This window comes from Mirounga leonina, unplaced genomic scaffold, assembly GCF_011800145.1.
Source record: "Mirounga leonina isolate KUSES-001 unplaced genomic scaffold, KU_Mleo_1.0 Mir_53, whole genome shotgun sequence".
NCBI classification, from domain to species: domain Eukaryota; kingdom Metazoa; phylum Chordata; class Mammalia; order Carnivora; family Phocidae; genus Mirounga; species Mirounga leonina.
This window is the reverse complement of record NW_023270807.1, coordinates 5,957,558-5,979,866: the sequence shown is the minus strand read 5'-3', so window position 1 is coordinate 5,979,866 and position 22,309 is coordinate 5,957,558. Positions and strand designations below refer to the sequence as shown.

Sequence of the window (22,309 nt, the reverse complement as noted above, 5' to 3'; positions counted from 1 at the left end):
GAGATCTTGCCATTTGCAACGACGTGGATGGAACTGGAGGGTGTTATGCTGAGCGAAATAAGTCAATCAGAAAAAGACATGTATCATATGACCTCACTGATATGAGGAATTCTTAATCTCAGGAAACAAACTGAGGGGTGCTGGAGGGGGGGCAGTGGGAGGGATGGGGCGGCTGGGTGATAGACACTGGGGAGGGTATGTGCTATGGTGAGCGCTGTGAATTGTGCAAGACTGTTGAATCTCAGATCTGTACCTCTGAAACAAATAATGCAATATATGTTAAGAAAAAAAAAGAAGAAAAAAAAAAAGGGGGCACCTGGGTGGCTCAGTTGGTTAAGCGACTGCCTTCGGCTCAGGTCATGATCCTGAAGTCCCGGGATCGAGTCCCGCATCAGGCTCCCCGCTTAGCAGGGTGTCTGCGTCTCCCTCTGCTCTCTTCCCTCTCATGCTCTCTGTCTCTCATTCTCTCTCAAATAAATAAAATCTTTAAAAAAAAAAAAATTAAAAAAAAAAAAAGAAGAAGATGCAAGGGGAGGGGAAGAATGAAGGGGGGGAAATCGGAGGGGGAGACAAACCATGAGAGATGATGGACTCTGAAAAACAAACTGAGGGTTCTAGAGGGGAGGGGGTGGGAGGATGGGTTAGCCTGGTGATGGGTATTGAGGAGGGCACGTTCTGCATGGAGCACTGGGTGTTATGCACAAACAATGGATCATAGAACACTACATCTAAAACTAATGATGTAATGTATGGGGATTAACATAACAATAAAAAAATTTAAAAAAAAACCCTCAATGAGATACCACCTCACACCAGTCAGAATGGTAAAATTAACAAGTCAGGAAACAACAGATGTTGGCGAGGACGCAGAGAAAGGGGAACCCTCCTACACTGTTGGGAATGCAAGCTGGTGCAGCCACTCTGGAAAACAGAATGAAGGTTCTTCAAAAAGTTGAGAATAGAGCTACCCTACGACCCAGCAATTGCTCTACTGGGTATTTACCCCAAAGATACAAATGTAGGGATCCGAAGGGGCACATGTACCCCAATGTTTATAGCAGCAATGTCCACAATAGCCAAACTATGGAAAGAGCCTAGATGTCCATCAACAGATGAATGGATAAAGAAGATGTGGTAGATATATACAATGGAATATTATGCAGCCATCCAAAAAAACCAAAATCTTGCCATTTGCAACGATGTGGATGGAATTAGAAGGTATTATGTTAAGCGAAATAAGTCAATCAGAGAAAGACAATTATTGTATGATCTCACTGATATGAGGAATTTGAGAAACAAGACAGAGGATCATAGGGGAAGGGAGGGAAAAATGAAACAAGATGAAACCAGAGAGAGAGACAAACCATAAGAGACTCTTAATCTCAGGAAACAAACTGAGGGTTGCTGGAGTGGAGGGGGGTGGGAGGGATGGGGTGGCTGGGTGATGGACACTGGGGAGGGTATGTGCTATAGTGAGCACTGTGAATTGTGTAAGACTGATGAATCACAGACCTGTACTCCTGAAACAAATAATACATTATATGTTAATAAAAAAATAAATAAAAACAAAGATAAACCCCAGATTGAAAGTCATAGAGACAGAGGGTCCAACTTGAAGGCACTGATAAGACAGTTAAACTGAGCCTCCCTCTGGGTAGCATGGTCAGGGTAAAGTGGTCACAAGGAGGTTAGGTCAGCAGGTCAGAAGGTAGGACTGAAGCAGAGACTGAGATAGGGGAAGGCAGCATGTGGGCTCCATAGTGCTTTCTGCAGCCTTCTTCAGTAGAGGTTCCTGGTAACCCCATGTCCTTACAGCCAGAGACCCAAACTCACCTCTCTGGTTATTGTGGGACCATCTGGAACAGGCAAGGGGAAGGAACAGATGAGACAGGAGGCTGAAGGGAGTGCAGGATGAAGTGTACATTTGGTGGGAGTAAGGGGCGGGTCTGCCCAGTGCTCAGAGAGCTGGAGCCATTGAAGGTGGAGCAATTCTAAGGGAAATGAGGAGAGAGACAGAGAGAAAGAAGTGGGGGCTGGGCGGGGGGGGGCAGGGAATGATGGGTGGATAAGCTGCCCAGGGGCAAAAGGATGGGCAATGGTAGGATGAACTTTTCATTTAGGGCAGTGATTAAATCCCAGATGGGCTTCCCCCAGAGGATGGAGAATTGTAGCCTTCTGAGAGGGGGTTGGGGTCTGCTGACTAGTCTTCTATTGCCCTGAATATAGGGGTGGGGGGAGGGGGCAGTGTAGGGCAAGAATAGAGAAGTAGAAGAGGGGGAAGACAGATTCAGGTCAGAGGCAGGAACTGTCCACCTGGAGGTCTTGAAGGTGCCACAGTTTGAGCAACAGGCTCTCTTCTTCTCCCTCCCTTTGCCCACAAGCAGCTTTGAGCTGTGATCCAGAGAGCCCATTTTGTTCTGATGTGGAGGGCAAAGAGGTCTCTTAGAAACCCCCTTCAGTTTGCCAGCAAACTGCAGTGTTCCTGCCACCTTTAAGTAAGGCAGTTTCAATAAAACAAAGACAAACCGACTAAGGGAGTTGGTTAATCAGGACTCTCCTTGAACTCTACTTCTTAGAAAAAGTCTAAGCAATTTTTTTAAGCTAATATAAAATGTTGTTAAAAAAAAAAAAAAGTATACCTGATTTTCAGGTTGTGCTCTGGGTAAAGTAAAATTCAGTAAAAATTCAATACAGTCTACTCTTAGACGACTATGACTCCAGGCACATAAAATTCAATCTGCTGAGATTAAATTATGTTTATTATCATCAACAAACATGTATTGAGTGTATCCTAGGTGCTAGAAAGGACACAGAGACTTAGATGACCTGTTTCTTATTTTAATGGCCTTACAATTTAGTGGGGGAGGACAAGTGTATGTATTAGGATCACATATTTCCCTTTCCCACTCTCCAAGGCAACTATTTCACATCTCTTCCCCTTTCTTCAAATGTCCCAAACTTGGCATCCCCTCCCCTCAGCTGATGACCTGCATCCCCTTAACTGATGATGCTTCTTATTTCACTCTGAAGATAGATACAATTAGAAGAAAACAACCCCATCTTCCCCCACCAAACCTCCCTGTTTCTGCCACCCATAGGTTTCCTAGGCTTCCCCCATCATAAGGAATGGGCTGCCCTCCTTCTAATAGCCAGTACACATATTGGTAAATCTAAATCAGCACTGGTTGTAAAATTATCATAATGAGTAACAGGGACGGGAATAAAAATGAGGAGGAGCCAAAATGCTCCACAGAGGTAATATGGAAGATACAAGTCAGAAGGGCTCGAAGGTAAAGCCTAAAATGTAGGGTAGATTTCATCAATACAGAAATATAAAAAAAATTTTTTTTAAAAGCAGGAAAGAAGAAAAAAAGGCCAAAAAAAAGGTATGGCTAATGAAACCCACAAAATAAGATGGTAGAATAAGTCAAAACATAGCAGTAATCACAACAATAAAATGATTAATTTGCCTATTAAAATACAGAGAGCTTCAGAGTAGATACTAAAAATTCCCGCTATTTGTTGTTTATAAGAGATAAATCTGAAACATAATGACACAGAAAAGTTGAAATAAAAGGAATAGAAAAATATATACCAGGTATACTGAAATTAAGTATTTCTAATCATTAAAAGACTAATACAAGAGTGAAGAGGCAACGCTCAGAGTGGGAAAAGAAATTTACAACCACATAATCAACAAAGAAATTACATCCAGAATATGCAAAAAGCTCCTGTAAATCAATATTTTAAAAAGATGCATAACTTGAGAGAAATAGAAGCAAGAACATACAAGCAAGTCACAAAGGAGAAAACTAAAACAGTGAATCAACATGTGAGGGTGCTCAAGTCCATTAGCATTCAGAGAAATAAAAATTAAAACCAGAGTGAGATATCATTATATATCCACCAGAATGGCTAACATTTAAGAGACTAATGATGCCCAGGTGTTGGTGAGGATGTGGTGAAATGAGATATCTCATTCTTCTGCTGGATGTATTCTTGGAACAACACTTTGGAAACCAGGTTGATGTGATCGACTAAAATGGAAAGTATGCAAACCCTATAACCTAGCAATTCCGCTCCTGTTAGAAAGGCATATTCATGTGCCCCAAGAACTTTGTACAAGACTGTCTCCAGATGCATTATTTGTAATAGCTCCAAATGGAAACAATCCTAATTTCCACCAATACAATACAATGCAACCCAACACAGGAAAGGATACCGAGTAGAATACACACAACATGGGTGAATCTCAAAATACCGTATTGAGAAAAAGAAGCCAGACACCAAAATGAGAACATACTCTATGGTTCTATTTATATGAAGTTCAAAAACAGGCAAAATTGAACTGTATTAATAAGGAGTACTTACTTAGATGGTAAAAGTATAATGAGAAAGAAACAGTTTGTATAAGTCAGAATTGTGGTTACCTTGAGGGAATGGGGGGTTGTGATGGAGAAGGGACATGCGTGAGTCTTTGGGAGAGCTGGAAATATTCTATGTCTATCTGAAGAGACAGTAAACTGTATGTTTATGTTTTATACACTTTTCTGTATATTTAATATTTCTTAAAGATTTAATATTTTTTAAAGGTTTATCAGGCAAATACTAAGTACAGGTAAAGTCCCTTTCCTCATCTTCCTTGACCTCTCTCAGTTGACCATTTCTTCTTTCCTGATACATTAAAATACTCAAAGCCCTGTCTTTAGCTTGTTTTCTTTCTCTACACTTTCTTCTTAGATGATGCTCTCATCCATTATCTTGACTTCAAATGCCATCTATATGCTGACAAATTCCAACACTTTTTCTCTAGCCCTGACCTCTCTCCTGAGCTCCAGACCTGTAAATCCAACTGCCCTGTTTACCTTTCTTCCTTCTCTTATTCAACAAATATTTATTGAGCATGTAGTATGTTCTAGGTTCTGCTCTGCATGCTGGGAATCTGGCAGTGATGTAATCAGGCAAAGTCCCTGCCTTTAGGGAACTTCAGTGTTAGACAACTCCATTTGGGTGTCTAGTGGGCATCTCAAAAGTTACATGATCAGAACAGAACTTCTAATTTCTGGCCCCAGCCAATAAAACTCATTCCTTCTGTAGCCCTTCTCCTCTGTAAATAGTCCTATTCTCTACCCAGTTGTTTAAGTCAAAGCTAGGAGTGATTCTTGACCCCCTCATCTTTCACCATCAGCATTCTGCTGGTAGTATCTGTACAATATATGCAAAATCTAACCACTTCTCAGAATCTCGAGTACTGAAACTCCAATTTTAGGTACTTTTGCAATTATTCTAACACACAGTATGTAAGACATCTTATTCCTTTAAACCTCAGATATAGAGGTGAGTTTACCATATTTCTTTATTTTATCATTCTCATGAGTCTAGGCCCCCCTTTTTTCTGAGAGAAAGAGAGCAAGCAGGGGGGAGGGGCAGAGGGAGAGGGAGAGAGAGAATCTTAAGCAGGCTCCACGCTCAGCATGGAGCCCAATGTGGGGCTCAATCTCACAACCCTGAGATCATGACCTGAGCTGAAATCAAGGGTCAGACCAACTGAGCCATCCAGGTGCCCAGAGTCTAGGCCCCTTTTATTTTCGTTTTTCCCCATTCAGTCCTGATCTCCACAGTTTGCAAGTTTCTCTGGGACATATATTCAGGGAGTCTGGTTCAGAAAGTATCACACACTTGATATGACTAAATGCCACCAGATTGTACCCTAGAAGGGTGAGCAATAGTATTCTGTTGTGCTCATTCACTATTTCTTAGGATTCTCAGGCATTTGTAGAGGATGTTGCGATGCACCACCAGTTCCTTCTTCAGGACCCAGGCACTCACTTCCTCAGCTGTCTGGAGGATTGGCTACCTAGAGCTCATCACATTGTCCCTCCCAAGGTACTGACCTGGCAGAAGGGAGCCTGCCTCAACCAAGGTTGTACCCTGGGGAAGGGGCATCCACAGGCAGCCCAACCTATGATGGTTACCTTCAGCTCCACATACAATATTGCCATAAACATTATTGTATATGTCCATTTGTGGACTTTTTCTAGAAATGTTCTGGTATGTGTCTACCTGAATACTTAATTTCAGTAAGTTTTGCCCAGTTGCTTTCTAGAAGGTCTGTACTGACTTAATCTCCAGCAGCCAGGCTCCCACCTCCACACAACAATTATCACCATCCACATTTCTCCACATATGGCATTAAGAAAAACTTGCAAAAATAAATAAGGATTGAAAGAAAAATCAGATTCCTGGTCAACCTCCAATTTACCAAAATACCCCCAAAGTTTATGCTTTGCTGTTTTTGTTAAGGGGGAAAAAAAATCATTGAAACAGAGAATTACCAATATAGATCCTACTATAAAGAATTCAAATAACCATAAAATACTCATAAATCTGATTTTTCCCACTTAGGTAATGTATATTGCTTCTTTAACATGTAAAAATTTTAAGAAGAGTTTGAGTCTGGTACATATATTTATACAATTTATCACTGATGTGAACACTGTAATTGTTAAGGAATAATTTTCTCTAGAAAATGTTTGCCAATGTGATGTATGTAGATTTTACTGGGCACAGAGGGAAAAATGAACACTCCATCAATTTTCAATTGTCCATGGAAAAGATGAGAATACTCGAATTATGGTTAATTCTCCAGTCACTTATTTGGGGGTTTGAAATCTTCGTGAGACTTGCACTCAGAGGAAGTAGCAAATAAATTGTCATGTTTTCATGGAGGAGGGGCAGTGGGGAGAGACCCTGAAAATAAGCAATTCATTTATACAGGGGAAAATTTACAGACCATTGAAAGTTGACTGCTATTGTGTTCTGGACCACAAGTAAGATAGCTAATTGGTTTGGCTTTGGCTTTAGTTTGGGTTTGGGTTTTGTTTGCTGTTTCTTTTCAGCAGTTATGCTCTCTGGGTTTCCTCCCCCTTAAGTTTGGCTCACTGATTTACAAACAAACAAATATTCTTCTTTAAAGGAAAATGCAATGAAATGTGTCCCAAGCTTTTTCTGTAAATTGACTTACTCTAGCAAAGCAATTAAGTAGACGTTTATCAAAGTCATCTGTCACTCGGCCTCCATATTGAACTTCTCCAATCATGTACCGAACAGTACTCCATGATACACCCTTTATTAAAAATACAAAAGATTATTCATTGTCAATCCAAACAAGAAACTCTGAACATTTCAGGTCTTTCCCTGGAGAAAACGTCTCAAAAAGGAAGCACGAACTAGATCACATTTAAAATGACTCATAATCTTCTCTTAGTAGCTCTTTTGCTATTACATGACTGAAACTGCCAGGGTTTGGTCACCAAAGAAAAATCTACAATACTAAATATCAAGTGAGTATATTACTCATTGATCATTTAAAATGGGGGGGAGACTATTTTTTCACTCTGTGGATGTAATCATCTATAATACTCATTATAGTAATGCAAGCTGTTAGAAAAAAGTCACGTTTAGTGAAGAAAGGGGAAAAAAATCAAGTAATCAACGGTTTAATATGCTTTCTTAGTTATATATTTTCTGAATCAGTATGAGAACAACCAGAAAATTATTCATTCACAGCATTTTTCTACAATGCAATCCTTTGCTGTCTCATTCTGTGAGCTATAACTAAATCAAAGTATTTATTAATTTCCATAGCAATCTTATCCTAGCAATACATTACAGATATTAATAGTTTTTTTTTTTTTTTTTACTCAATACATTTGGGGTAGGAAAAGTAAGAATGCTTGATTTTTTTTAAATTTACTTTCTTTTGGCTAAATTCTGATTCATCAGCTCCACTGCCTTTCAAAACAACTATTTCAAGGTTAACTATTATTTGTATATACAAAATGATAAATAATAACAGAGTATGAACCCATACAGTGTAATTTTTCATCAAGCTGTCATACTCAATTTAATATCCCTTTATAACTTCAAGGAAAAATAATGGCTTGATTCTAGATCCTCCAGCGGCCCACATAAAAATTCATCATAGCTTACCATCACCACACTGATACTCCAGGATCTATAATTAGCTTCAAGATCTACTATGAGAAAGAAGAGAAGGGGAGACAGTAGGAAACTGGAATTTATTGAGTTCTTATTGTGCACCATATACTGTTTTTTCACAAATGCTAATTCACTTATTCCTTACAGAAACCAAGACTGCTTTGTAGATGAGGAAACAGGCTCTGAGAGGCTCATGAACTTGCTCCAGATCATAGAGAAAACGGATTTCCAACCCTTTCTAACACACGTGGAGGGAAAACTGGGTTGTGTTCTTAGCTCTGTGACCTAAAGGAAGTCCTTTATTCTCTTTTGTCCATTACCTCATCAGTAAAATGGGGATAACAGTAATGCCCTCTGTGCCAACCTCACAGAGTTGTGAAGGTTCAGGTGAGATCCTCCATGCATGAGCACTTTGAGAACTGTGAAATGCAGTGACTATCATTAGAAATTATTGCCATCTATTTGTGTAAGTTTAAACATCTGTTAAAATGTGACTAAAGCTGAGAAAGAACTCTTGTGTGGGCTGAGATAACATTTTCACTTCTGAAGAGGCATCAATGAGATGCTGGAAGAAAAGGTCTGATTTCAGGTGTACATTCTCTTGAAGTGCACTGAGGGCAGTTAGGTGGGATATGAGGAAGGTTGTGGATTTTCTGCACACAATGAGTTGCATCATTTGTGGTCTGTCTCTGCTGTATGTGCACGGGAGAGAGACGAGAGTGGGGAACACAAGTCTGAGATTAGGGTCCAAACACACTCCTAGGGGCAGTAGGGGTGTGAGGGGAAACGGCTGGACCAGTGAACAATGGATTAGAATAAGCAGTCCCTTTGGGGGGAGGTAGGGGAAACCTCAGCAGGTTCAACTGTGTATTATAGGCTGAAAATGTCTGCAGAACCTTGATTTGAGGACAATAAAAATGGGGAAAAATAACAATTTCACTCACTTTTTTAATATCACATTCATCAAGGTGATTCTGAATGAACTGGACACTGGCTGCAAAGTCAGCAGAATTGAATTCATAGGGAATATTCCATCCTAAGGGACCAAATTTGCGTCGCTCCTTAACAACACCAAGGAAAATAAGTGAGATTTTTAAAATTGAATGCAGCTGATTTCTCTTATTATTATTAAAACATAAAATACAGGAAAATTAAAGCATGATACAGAGATAAGTTGATGTCATAAAAGAACAGTATACAATTTTGGATATATTAACCACTAGGAATACTATTTCATGGCTCTATGGCCAGATGGTTTACAAGAACATATCCTCAGGCGCCTGGGTGGCTCAGTCGGTTAAGTGTCTGCCTTCTGCTCAGGTTATGATCCCAAGGTCCTGGGATCAAGTCCGAGTCCCGCATCGGACTCTCTGCTCATCGGGGAGTCCGCTTCTCCCTCTACCCTCCCACCCCCCACCCCACTCATGTGCACATGTGCGTGCTTTCTCTATCCTGCAAAAATAAATAAATAAATAAAAATCATTAAAAAAAGAACAAATCCTCAAATATTTGCCAAATTGGAGTTTGGGGGCTTTAAAAAAAAGTCTAGGTTTCCATTGCCAATTCAAAAAAATGCAGTAGGTGCTCAATAAATGTCTGTTAAAAGAATTCATTTATACTAAATTGGACTCTTAAACATTTCAAATGTTAAATGTAAGGGTTTAAATTTTTGTTTTTCCAGTTGAATAACTTAAGTACTTGAGAGCATTTAGACTCCCTGCTAGTTTCACTTTGTAATCTTGCAATTTCAGACTTAGGAAACCCCAGATCTCTATGGTGAAACATGACACATCCTTCTTAAAACTTTCACATTGCCCTCATTTGTTCTCTCCTATGGAACAGTGGCTGTTTTGAATTGCCAAATTGCCCATAAGCAATCCAAAGGGGCTCAGATCAAATGATTCAGTTGCCTCAATATTCTGGAGCCCATGTTAGAACTGGTACTTCCAGGCTCTGATCACCTAGCAAACCACATAAGTTAACTCAAATATCACTATACAATCAGCTTTCTCTGCCTCGGCGCACAACCAGTCTCTAAGGGAGGTCCAATTATTTATTTGGGTTAGCTCCTAGCCCTTTGACCCTAGTGATTGAGGTGAGAATTCATGGGGAGAATAGAATCCCAAAACATCTACAGAAAGATATAATTCTACTTCTCTACCTCTAAATATATACTAACTTTTCTTTCTCTCTTCTGCCTTCACACACACACACACACACACACACACACACTCACATGCTGTTTTCACAGGTCATTCCAATACTCCTTACTATAGCTGCTCCATGCTTTAGATCCTAATTAATACCACCATTTAAGGAATCTAAGTGAATTTTAGTTTAGACAAATTCACAGACGGGTCAGAGAAAAAAATTCAGAAAGCAAGAAGGTTTAATTACTGATTTTCAGACTGTGCTTTTAAAATATTAAGTAAACCATGAAAATTAATTTGGGTAATATGGGTCCAGATTCCTGACCCTGGGAGATCAGACTGTTAAATAAAAATTCAACCAAGTAAATCTTAAAGATCTCCATGGCTTTATTGAACGATTGATGAAATCAGGCAGCATCCCACTTAGCAAATAGGAAGGAGCCCCAAAGAGCTACAGAAAAGGAACAGTTTTTAAAGGCAGAGAGGGGATGGCACAAGGAAGTCATAAATAAGGAAAAGGATTATTTTGGGCAAAGTGACCTTCCTTTGGGTGAGAAAAGGGGTTTATTAAGGGATTACCTCACTAGTGCTGACCAGGAAATTCCAGACTAACCAGTTAAAATGACATTCCTAGAGAAGGTTGAAATTGCAGTTAGATTACGTATTGGTTTCAGTTTGGCGATATGGGCTTAGCACAAGTAACTCCATTCTGGGTCTGTTGTCTCCTTTTTTAACAAGACTGAGGGCAAACAAACAACTCTTAAAAATGCAAACTACCAACATTATTTCTAGATGGGTACTTCTTTAGGTTAGGTTGTCAGGTATTAGACATTTGTATGGTGTGACTCCCACCCTCATCCCTTAGCTAATTAGATAGAAGATGGACAGTCAGCCCAAGAAAAGCCAACCAGATTCCTCCTCCCAGGAATTTGAACTTAGAGCTCAGAATTGTTCTCTAGAATTTATCCTAGTTAGAGCTTAAACCAGGGAAACTTAAAAACGTGGCAGCTGTGAAGCACCATCTTCCACCTTGAACATAGAGAAGATGAGAAGGAGCAGAGGTGCCTCAACAGATGGAGAGACGTGGTATCATCCCCGGTGCATGAGGGAGAACCCCAGCTCTTAAATGTGTCAACTTCTCTTGATATCTTTCTGCTTCCTGTTCTCAACATTTATGTTGCCATGACATGTTTTTTTTTAATTGTTTCATGTTGAAATATTTGGTTCTGTAACCAGATTTTGAACCTTAATGGTGAGAAACATGTCTCCCATTTTTGTCTCCCCTTTTGCACCTTTTTTGGGAAAAGGATTATGATTGTATAATAAACACTAGATTGATTGTTGATTATTATCAGAATGAAAGGCATTCTCCTCACCCTCTTGGGGGTGATTTCTGAGGCTGAGACAGAAATTCAAAAGAATTTTTTGAGTGGATCCCAGAAACATTGAGGTGAGCCTCCTCCAGGTTATTTTAGAGCAAGAGTGAGTTGGGAGACTCTATGCAATATTAACATGAAAATGCATTCAGCTAAACCTTGAGCCTCTGGAATTTCTTCCATCTTGAAGCCTTCAAAAAGAAGAAAGCTAACCACTTATTGGTGAAATGAAAATGTTTTCCCATTGTTTTTTAAAAAAGAGAACCAACTCTAAAATAGTTTCACCTATGTTTGACTTAATTTTTGAAATTTACTGTTCAATTAGACAGGAGACTGAATGAAAAATAATTCTTCCTTTCCAATTACTAAAACTGCTTAAATTGGCTCTATGGAAACACTTCCATTTACACGCACTGAGTCATTGCAATTCCATTGCTCCTTAAAATATGATCTTTAAAAATTGCTATAATGCTGGGGCGCCTGGGTGGCTCAGTCGTTAAGTGTCTGCCTTCGGCTCAGGTCATGATCCCAGGGTCCTGGAATCGAGCCCCGCATCGGGCTCCCTCCTCCGTGGGAAGCCTGCTTCTCCCTCTCCCACTCCCCCTGCTTGTGTTCCCTCTGGCTGTCTCTCTCTCTGTCAAATAAATAAATAAAATCTAAAAAAAAACAAAAACAAAAAAATTGCTATAATGCTGAGATATGTTTCACTTTATGCTGTTTACTATCAAATTTCATTTAAAGCATTTACTTTTTAGGTTGGTTCACTAAAGTTATAGACTGTTCAGCTTATCTTGGAAAAAAAAAGACAAAATCTTTCACAAATGAAGTCATTTCATTTTCTTGCAACTTTTTTTGGTACTCACTGATCTCTCTAAGTGACAGGAAAGAAAGAACCCTGAATTATCACCTTGGAATACTATCAGAATAGATTCAAACCATCGGGAGAAGAACTAATAACTCATTTGGAAGCTCAAAAGCAGGGGGCTTTGCTAGATTTGGAAAATTTGGAATACTGAATTTCTTCAGTCCAAATAGTATTTTTGAAACTATGGATGAGTCCTATGTGAGACAATGGAAAAACATCAAAATCAATGTATTTTCAAGAAGTTTCAATCTAGTTGAGAAAATAAGACTTGGAAACAAGGAAAGGACAATGTGATGGTGACTATAATTAACTGTCAAAATGTAACAAATTATAAGCCTGAAGAAGACATTCAATCAGAGGCTTCTGGGAAGAATGAAACTGAAGCTGGTCTTTGAAAAGAAGGGAGAAAAGACTTCCAGGCTTGGTGAAGGCCATGAGCAAAGATAGGAACACCAAGCTCCTGATTCATCTAGCAGGGGGCTGCAGGTAAGTGGTTTTACTGCAGCAGAGAGTGACCTTGGGTGAGTAGCTAGAACTACATGCTCACGTGATGATTGAGAGGTGGAACATAGACAGATTTGAATGTCAGGATAAAGAGCTAAAACCTGATTCAACAGAAGGGAGTTATTATTCATTATTAAGTTGGAGAATGGTGATTTTAGGAAGACTAGTCTACTCTTTACTGAATTTGACCAATATGGTTCCTTCTTTGTATACCAAAGAATCTACAAAACAGAGAACTGCTAGTGAAATATGGAAAACTTGGAATCCTCCTTTGGATGTTGAAGACAAGCTGCTCAACTGAGTCATCATCTTAATGATGGATGCCAAAGCCATTTCCAATTTTATGTTAGATTCTACCTCAGCCCAATGAACCCACCTCCCATAGCCCAACACAGACCTGGATCCTGTTTGATATGGCCATTTTTATTTAATATTTAATTATCTTTAAGGGCCAAGATAAAATATCCAAGTCTACAACTGCCACTGCAAGACCCGAGAGCTCCTAATCAATGACTAGCAAAAAACCTCATAGACTTGTACGTAAACCATTAGAAAAGTCCCAAAAAGTTGGCAAGCCAAGGTGATGAGGAGAAAAATTCCAAACCATGGAAAGGACATAAAAGTGATGAAGGACTCCTGTCTTAAGGGCAATGGATATTTGGCAGTTATTCTCAATTCTTGTTGTGTATTAGAATCACTTGAAGTTTTTAGGACTGAACACCTCACCTTGCCGCCTCCTCCCAGGGATTTGGGGGCTCAGGCAATGACTGAGAACCATTGCATTAGACATTTACTGGGTCCAATGTACTGTTCAAACAAAGGATGGTACATTGACCATCAAAGGATGGTACACCAACCACCAGAAAATGCTATTCTGACTTTCTGCAGGAGGTATTGGGAGGACACCACAATGTAATTATTGAGTTTCAAAAGACCAAGACTTTGGAGGAAGATACATTTAAAATTAAGATTCTGAAGGATGAATGTAGCCTTGCTCTGAAACCCAGAATGGTGCTGCACTGGAATTTCTGGGAAACCATAGAGAAATGATATTAAGGCCAGAGGGAAGATCCCACTGAGAGTAACCTCCAAGAGGATGTGGAAATGTCCTCAGGGATTAGTGGCCAAATGGAGCCAAGGCATCCACTAGGATGCTGGGGATGGTGGTGGTCTCCCATGGGGAGGGCAGGAGGGCTGGCTGGCTAGGGCAGAGACATCACCCAACTGCAGTAAGAGCTCTTTTGTTGCAGTAACTTCCTGGCCTCTGTGGATGGTAAGTTCCTGGTGGAGAGGCGAGGGAAGCCCAGGGGAGTCTGGGGCAAGAAGAACTCGGTGCAGAATTGGCTTGTGTATCTCTACAGGTTCCCATAGAAGCACCCAGGGCCCCCTTCTACTGGGTAAGTCTGTTCCTACCTCAACCACAAAACAAACCACACCCTTCACTATACCACCCAAGACACTTGTCCTTGACCAGCCAAGTCTACTTCCCCTTCTTATGGGGGGAGGGGGGAAGGGTGTTCATTTTGTTCTCTGTAACAATGAGTGAGGTTCACATAACACATGATGCCCTTGAGCAGGGATAAGTTGATGGCATGAGGCCAAACCACAATTCAGTAAGCGAACTACATGGAGGTCACACAGCTCTCCCATTTGACCTCTATTTCACTATCAGGTTCTGTATTCTGAGGGGTGATGGGCTCCAGCATGAACTCCTCCCCAGGCCTGAAGCTTCAGATTATGTGACATGAACCAATTCCCTGTTCTTTTTGTCTGTCTCTGCAAGGACAAATGCATATACCTCATATTTGCAGAGCAAGCGATATCTAGGTTAAATTTGGAGGAGTCGATCAATCACTTAACAAATCAAGTGTTTGGCTATTATGTCCAACACTAGAGAAATCTAAGTCACAATCAATCAAACCCAGAATTGTCCTTCTAGTAGTGGCTGCACTTTAAACTTTAATACACACAGGAGTCACTTGGGCATCTTATTACAATGCAGATTCTGATTCAGCAGGTCTGGGGTGGGGCCTGAGACACAGTTCTTACAAGCTCCCGGGCCATGTGGATGCTGCTGGCCCAGGACCACAGGCCCCTCAAGAATTCTGCGTTTTCCTTTCAAGCCAGCTCTATCCTAACAAGTAAAAGAAAATATTTAGGCGCTATCACAGTAAATATTTCTGCTAATGATGAAAACAGGACAGAGGAAGCCATGCTTGAATTATCTATGCTCCCTGGGTAGTCATAGAACTTGATAACAGGGTTTTAGAAATGGGAAAAACTTGAAGGCTCACCTCCTTCTGCCTCTAAACACACAGATGGGGAAACAGAGTTCCCAAGAGGGACATAACTTGACGATCCTCACACAGCTAATTGATTTCACAGTGAGTCTAATGTCCCAGCCTCCTGGTCCTCAGTGAGGTGCTCTTTCCAGCACACTATGACTGGATTTAACCTCCTAGACATTCAATCTCCTAGCTTCATGGCCCTAGCAATGGAGGCTTTTTCTGTTTGAACCCAAATACATGTCATGTCAAGTGCAAGCACACCTTAGCCCCATGACTGGCCCATGGCCCTGTTGTTGTCCTTCTGTGTAGCACTTGGATAATGGCCACAAAAACACAGGTTGCTGCACTGACCATATGGAAAATCCCCCCAATCATCTCCCCATGATAAGCCCGGTGGAAGAGTTGAATCATCACTACTGGGAACAGAATCATAAAATATTATTATTTGTGAATTGGGAATTAAATAACAGAGTTAAAGTAATATTTGTATTAGAGTATGATAAGGCCTAGCAAAGCAAACAATTCCCAGATAAGAATGTGTGAAATAGGCTTCAGTGACTCGAAAGCTATAATTTACAATCCAAAGGCTACAATCGGACTTAGTAAAAAGAACCAACCACAACGTGTTTAACCTGATTTTAACTCTCTTAGGGTTAGGGGACCAACAGGCAGGAGATGCACAATTGTCTCCTCTACGCAGCCCTCCCTGCTGGGCAGCAGGGATCCTGGTAAAGTGGCAGGGACAAGGAACCTGAGGATAAATATGCCCAGGATGTTCTGGGATGAGCACCAAATTCCCCTCCACCTTTGGGCAGGGTGGGGAGAGAGGAGGTGAAGCTCTCCGTGCCACTGTGCATAGCTAAACCATGGCTCCTGGCACAAGCTACGTCATTCATTCCTTTCTCACTCCAGCCTCAGCAAAGGAAGAAATGTGGAAATGGTTAAAGGAGCCTGTTCATCTCTCTCTCTGAAGTCAAGGAGTGAATCAAGTACGTTAAATTTATACAGCTTTGAAATACAGACCAAAATATAAAATCAAATGTAGAACAGAGCAATAACAAAATGAGAATATCCCACAGACAAGTGGTTGTGGAGCCATAAAATTACTATATTAATATATAAATGTATAGTAAAAGCAAATCACAAACAACCTGGAAATGACAGATAACCACTGTTCCTCCCAATATCAGCACCACCTTCACTGGTGGGCTCAAAACATACTTCCGTGTGAGGCAGAAGTGTCAGGCTTGACCCCTAGATCTACCGCCAATGAACTTAACCTCTCTGAGCCTCAATTTCCTCATTTTTATTTTATTCTATTCTTCCTGAGGTGCAATTAATTTATTTTCACACACTGAAGAGATGGGGGGATGGACCCACAGCAGGACTGGGGCTCTGTTGTCCCTGTGTTAGTTTAACAAAGTTCTCCTATTATTTGAGACAGTCCAAGGGATAGTAAATTCCTGAGAGTTTGAGGAAAATCACAGGCTTCGGAGTCAGACTGGTTAAATAATCTATGAAAAGCATTTAGCATATAGTTGATGCTCCTGTTTTAGTGTCTACTTAAAAGTACTACCATCTTCATTCATTTATTTATTCATCTGGACATCTTATCAATTTCCTCATTTTGACAAGGGTGATAATCCTACCTTGAGAAATGTGGTTGTGAGTATTATATGAGATGGTGTTCATACCATTCCTGGCTGCATAGGCACTTTGAAAACTAAATTCCTATCTGAATCATCCATGTGCACCTCACAAATATTTACTGAGCTCTGGCAATGCCCCAGATGCTGCTATGCTGGAGGGGATTCAGCAGTTACAAAAAAGACAAAGTCTTTGTCTTCAAGAGTCTTACACTCTCATGGCCAGGGTGAGGGGCGGGGACAAGGGACATGTTAAGTACACAGACGAATATATACTAAGCCAGGTGGGGCAAAGTGCCATGAAGGAGGAAAAAAGCAGGGCAAGGAGAGCAGATAGTGCAGCAGAGAAACAACAGGGCATCACTAACATCCCCTTAAATGTGCAAACTGTGCCCAGAAGTTACCTGCACGGTGGAGTGTAAAAACGCTACTGTGTAAAGCATGGGCTTCCACATGGGTAAATTACTGATATCCAGAAGGTCTTGATTAATTCCAGCAAATGTTCTTTTCAAACCTGCACGTACACCTTGTGGTGGCTCATTAGTGAATTTGAGAGAAGTCTGTCATAAAAAGCAAACAGTAGTTTTGTTTCTGTAAATTATTGTAAAGGATAAAGTAGAAATGACAATACCTCAGATAACGGTGTGCGTATGGTACATAAAATGTCAGTGGAAATTCTAAACTAATGACATCAATCATAGCTGAAACCCCATAAATTAGGACTGAGTTTTAGAACTCTTCTGCAGAAATATTTGCTATATAATATTGATGATTATAGTCAAGACCTTGACAATTATAAGATCTTGCAGATTCTGCTGGATCGAAAGCCCTGTCATGTTTTCATCTTTCAATAATGTCACTATGCCATCTTTATTCAAATAACTCTGGAGGAAAGACACTTATGTCACAGTAACAAACCTGAAGCAATGTGATTGGAAATCGATCATGGGGCTCAGTAGTTATCCACACTCGGAAGGAGTCATCATTGGCTTCAGTGGTAATTAATGTCTCTAGCAATTCTTCCATGAATTCTAGGCCAAGGTGACAATTTTGCAGTAATACCCAGCCACCCTGTATTCAAAAATGATTTCATATTAATTTCTTGTAATTTTTTCGCCATGATTTAAAAAAAACAAAATGTATAATTAAAAAAAAAAACACCTTTGCTTAGGGCATGTAAATACTCTGTTTTGAGCACCTGATTTTAATGAAATGATTATACGTCAATACAAACATTTCTTCTGCTACTGGTAAGACTGGAATCAAGTGGGTTCAAAACGATTGTACTCTGCCATCTCTGGTTCAGAAGGAAACAGAAATTAAAACTTGAAGTCTTGTGTAAGTACAGCACGTGCACCATCTAATGGTGGGAATGGGTATTTTGGAATTTGTAAAAGCTTGTCCTAAAGTGAATCAGAACTGACTCACCCCTAAACCAAATCATCCATAGACACAAAGAGACATGCACAATATCTCCTGAAAGTTGGAGACGATACATTTGGTGACTTGGGCTACCAGAATACTAAACCTTACTCTTCGTCATCACTCTTCCCATATAGTCTCGAAACCACAAAACTTACTAAGCACTATTTTAATACTTGATAAAGCTATCTTTAGCAATATATAAGTCACAGAACCATCACTGTTCTATGAGAACATAGTTTAATCAGACAACATTTTGATACCCTTCTATTAACGAGATCAGATCAATACAGCTACAGGAAACAGAAATTAAAACTTGAAGTCTTGTGTAAGTACAGCTTACACAAGTACAGGCTTGTGTATACGGAGCACAGTAAATATACGGTTTGTGTATTACGCCTTCTACTGTGAGAGAAAATACAACTCAGACTGGCTTAAAGAGCAAAGCGGACATGTTGGCCTAGACAACTGGGGTGGCAGAGGAGGATGGACCTCACAGTTAAGTTAGTTGGTGCCATCATGGATCCAGTTACTCGCTCGTTCCCCATTTTGTTCAACAATGTCAGCTTCATCCTAAATCTGGTGTCCCTCGCGTGGCAAAGTGGCTGCACCTATTCCTGGGCTGTTGGTTTTTTTTTTTTTTTCCCTCATAATGTCATTGTTACCAATATTTATCCCACCTTAAGAAACAGAACATGGAACTTATAAAAGCTAATATTCCAAAGAAGGTTAGTGTGAATGCAGTACTGAAATTTAAAAGTTTCTCATTCGTGGAAACTAAAGAAATTATTTAAGGTCCAAAGTTAAACTGTCAAATCACTCAATGGAGTGAATCATTTGATCTGAGTAAAAATAATTATATGTAATTGCCTTGATATATATAAATTAGATAACAATATATTATTGTTATATATTGAATATAATTAAGTGATAAAGATAAAGGCTTCAGGCACTTGAAAATTAATGACTAACTTGAAAATTTGATGGACCAAGCAGAGACTTAGCTCATTAACCCTCTGGTCATTAATTCCCAAGGAAAAACTGCACCAAAGTTGCTACAGACCTTATGAGATCAAAAGCTTAAAAATAAACTGAGATCTTACTTTGTTTTTATAAGAGGTGTGGTTTCTTATCATAGCTGAAATTGCTATCTACCAAGCATCTCTAGAAAATTAATGTTCTGTGTATTTATTAGGTGTGATGGAAAACATTTCTCAGCATTCCATCCAGCTTGCAATTTTCAATAAAAACCATTATCAGTATTTAAGCATAACATCCTCAAGTATTTATTTGTCTGAAACTACGCATTAATGAAAAAAAAGAAGTCTGACTTTAACCAAAAATTGAAATTTAACTGTCTTGGTCTGTCACTTCTTAAGCACTATCTATTAATATTGATTGTGAAATTCTAGCTAGAGCTGCATTCTTAGAAACCAGGGAGTGTGTCTGCCTAATTGTAAAAATATATATATATATATATATATATATATTTAGTGAAAATAAGATGGAGCTTATACTATGGAAAATAAAACAAGCTTTCTGTGGGGATGTCAGGAGCAAACCAGCTTGAGGTTTAATATTCATTGGTAATCAAAGGTAACTATGCATCCATTAAAGTAATGGAAAACTGATGATGGAGCATCCGAGGCAGAATGCTTCAGCCACCACTGTGGTGGTCCAAGGTAGACCTGATGGCCAGAACGCTAATAGGAAGAATGATGCACTAGCACAAGCTGGCCTTGCTACCTACCTGCTGCATGGACATCTGAATCAGCTTTCGAGCATGTACCTCTTGTCCTTGTCCCATTGAGATAGTTCTGCATTCTGTAACATAGGAGAGGGATCACTACGATGAAACATAAATTTTATCACAGAATTGGGACAAAAAATCAATTTCTGAATGGCCATAGCCACCTTCCCTCCATGGCTTCTAAGAAGGACCCTTGGGAATCAAACAGGTGTGGCCTGTGGTTATGTTGATGAGAGAAATGGGTGGGGAGAAACTGGAGGCACCACGCACAAAGGTGAGGGCAAAGGGAGAGAGACAAAGGGCGAGGGGCTGGGCTTTTAGAGAGTTTGGGGGTGTTTGGAAATAAGGAGGAGAAAGAATGACAGTGGGAGAGGCAGCTACAATGCTGTCACAGGTATTTAGAGGGAAAGAAGATTTTTGAGTTTTGCCGTATGTTTTGATTAGAATCTTTTTTTGGTGGTTTCACGGATACTTCCATGAAAATGTAATTGGGTTTTTATTCCTTTAAGATGTCAGGTCAAGCAGTGCTTTCTGTCTGTTTTGGTTTTGTTTGCATGGCTGCCCATTTTCCGAGATAGGATTCAAGGCAATTCGGCCCCAGGAGGGCTGCATTCAGGGATAACTGCTCCTTAGACTAGATCACCACCTTGGAACTGAGTGTGAAGAGAAAGTGGAGGCCACTGTAAGATCAGAAGTGTGATAACAATTTGGGGGAGAATACGCTATTTAGGCTCATTATTTATTTCTTTATTTTTTTTAAAGATTTTATTTATTTGACAGAGAGAGACACAGTGAGAGAGGAAACACAAGCGGTGGGGGCGGGGGGGCGGTTGGGAGAGGGAGAAGCAGGCTCTCCGCCGAGCAGGAAGCCTGATGCGGGGCTCAATCCCAGGATCCTGGGATCATGACCTGAGCCGAAGGCAGACGCTTAACAACTGAGCCACCCAGGCGCCCCTATTTAGGCTCATTATTGAATCTGACCTCCCAGGCAGAGAATCCACTTGCGCTGTGCCATATGAACTCACCAAATGAAGAAGTCTATGAATCATGCTTGTGAAACTGGAACTGGAAATTAACTTTTTAAAAATTTTTTTATTTAAATTCAACTTAGTTAACACAGAGTTACAGGAGTAGAATTTAGTGATTCATCAGTTGCACAGAATACTTAGTGCTCATTACATCACGTGCACTCCTTAATGCCCATCACCCAGTTACGTCATCCCCCCACCCCTCTCCCCTCCGGCAACCCTCAGTTTGTTCCCTATAGTTAAGAGTCTCTTATGGTTTGCCACCCTGTCTGCTTTCATCTTCTTTTATTTTTCTTTCCCTTCCCCTATATTCATCTGTTTTTTTCTTAAATTCCACATGTAAGTGAAATCATATGGTATTTGTCTTTCTCTGACTGACTTATTTCACTTAGTATAATGCCCTCTAGTTCCATCCACATCATTGCAAATGGCAAGATTTCATTCTTTTTGATGGCTGAGTAATATTCCAGTGTATACATATACGCATCTTCTTTATCCATTCATCTTTGAGAAGACATTTCATATGTCTGTTGGCCATCTGTATGTCTTCTTTGGAAAAATGTCTATTCATGTCTTCTGCCCGTTTCTTAACTGGATTACTTGTCTTTTGGGTGTTGAGCTGAATAAGTTCTTTATCTGATATGTAATTTGCTCTTTCCATATTTTGGCTACTTTGGACATTCCTGCTATAAAAATTGGGGTGCATGTGCTCCTTTGAATCACTATGTTTGTAACCTTTGGATAAATACCCAGTAGTGCAATTGCTGGGTCATAGGGTAGTTCTATTTTTAACTTCTTGAGGAATCTCCATACTGTTTTCCAGAGTGGCTGTACCAGATTGGATTCCTACCAACAGTGTAAGAGGATTCCCCTTCCCCCCCAAACTCACCAACATTTGTTGTTTCCTGTGTTGTTAATTTTAGCTATTCTGACAGGTGTGAAGTGGCATCTTATCATGGTTTTGATTTGTATTTCCCTGATGATGAGTGATGTTGGGCATCTTTTCATATGCCTGTTGGCCATCTGTATGTCTTCTTTGGAAAAATGTCTATTCATGTCTTCTGCCCATTTCTTAACTGGGTTACTTGTCTTTTGGGTATTGCACTAAATAAGATCTTTACAGATCTTGGATTCTAGCCCTTTATCTGATATGTCATTTGCAAATATCTTCTCCCAATTCCATAGGTTGCCTTTTAGTTATGTTGACTATTTCCTTTTTATCTTGAGGAAGTCCCAATAATTCATTTTTGCTTTTGTTTCCCTTGCCTTTGAAGACGTG

General features: G+C 40.0%; 1 protein-coding gene across 1 annotated transcript in view; it reads right to left on the bottom strand.

Annotated features, from left to right (window-relative positions):
* The window catches only part of DNAH8 (dynein axonemal heavy chain 8), a 397,226-nt gene that overhangs the window by 54,418 nt on the left and 320,499 nt on the right, over positions 1 to 22,309 (bottom strand). The window contains exons 83-87 of the mRNA XM_034991238.1: positions 20,003 to 20,076; positions 17,749 to 17,901; positions 17,235 to 17,390; positions 8,946 to 9,062; positions 7,025 to 7,126 (exon numbers count right to left, since the gene is read on the bottom strand). Coding sequence (XP_034847129.1) covers positions 7,025 to 7,126; positions 8,946 to 9,062; positions 17,235 to 17,390; positions 17,749 to 17,901; positions 20,003 to 20,076 — 602 coding nt within the window. The remainder of the gene's footprint in view (positions 1 to 7,024; positions 7,127 to 8,945; positions 9,063 to 17,234; positions 17,391 to 17,748; positions 17,902 to 20,002; positions 20,077 to 22,309) is intronic.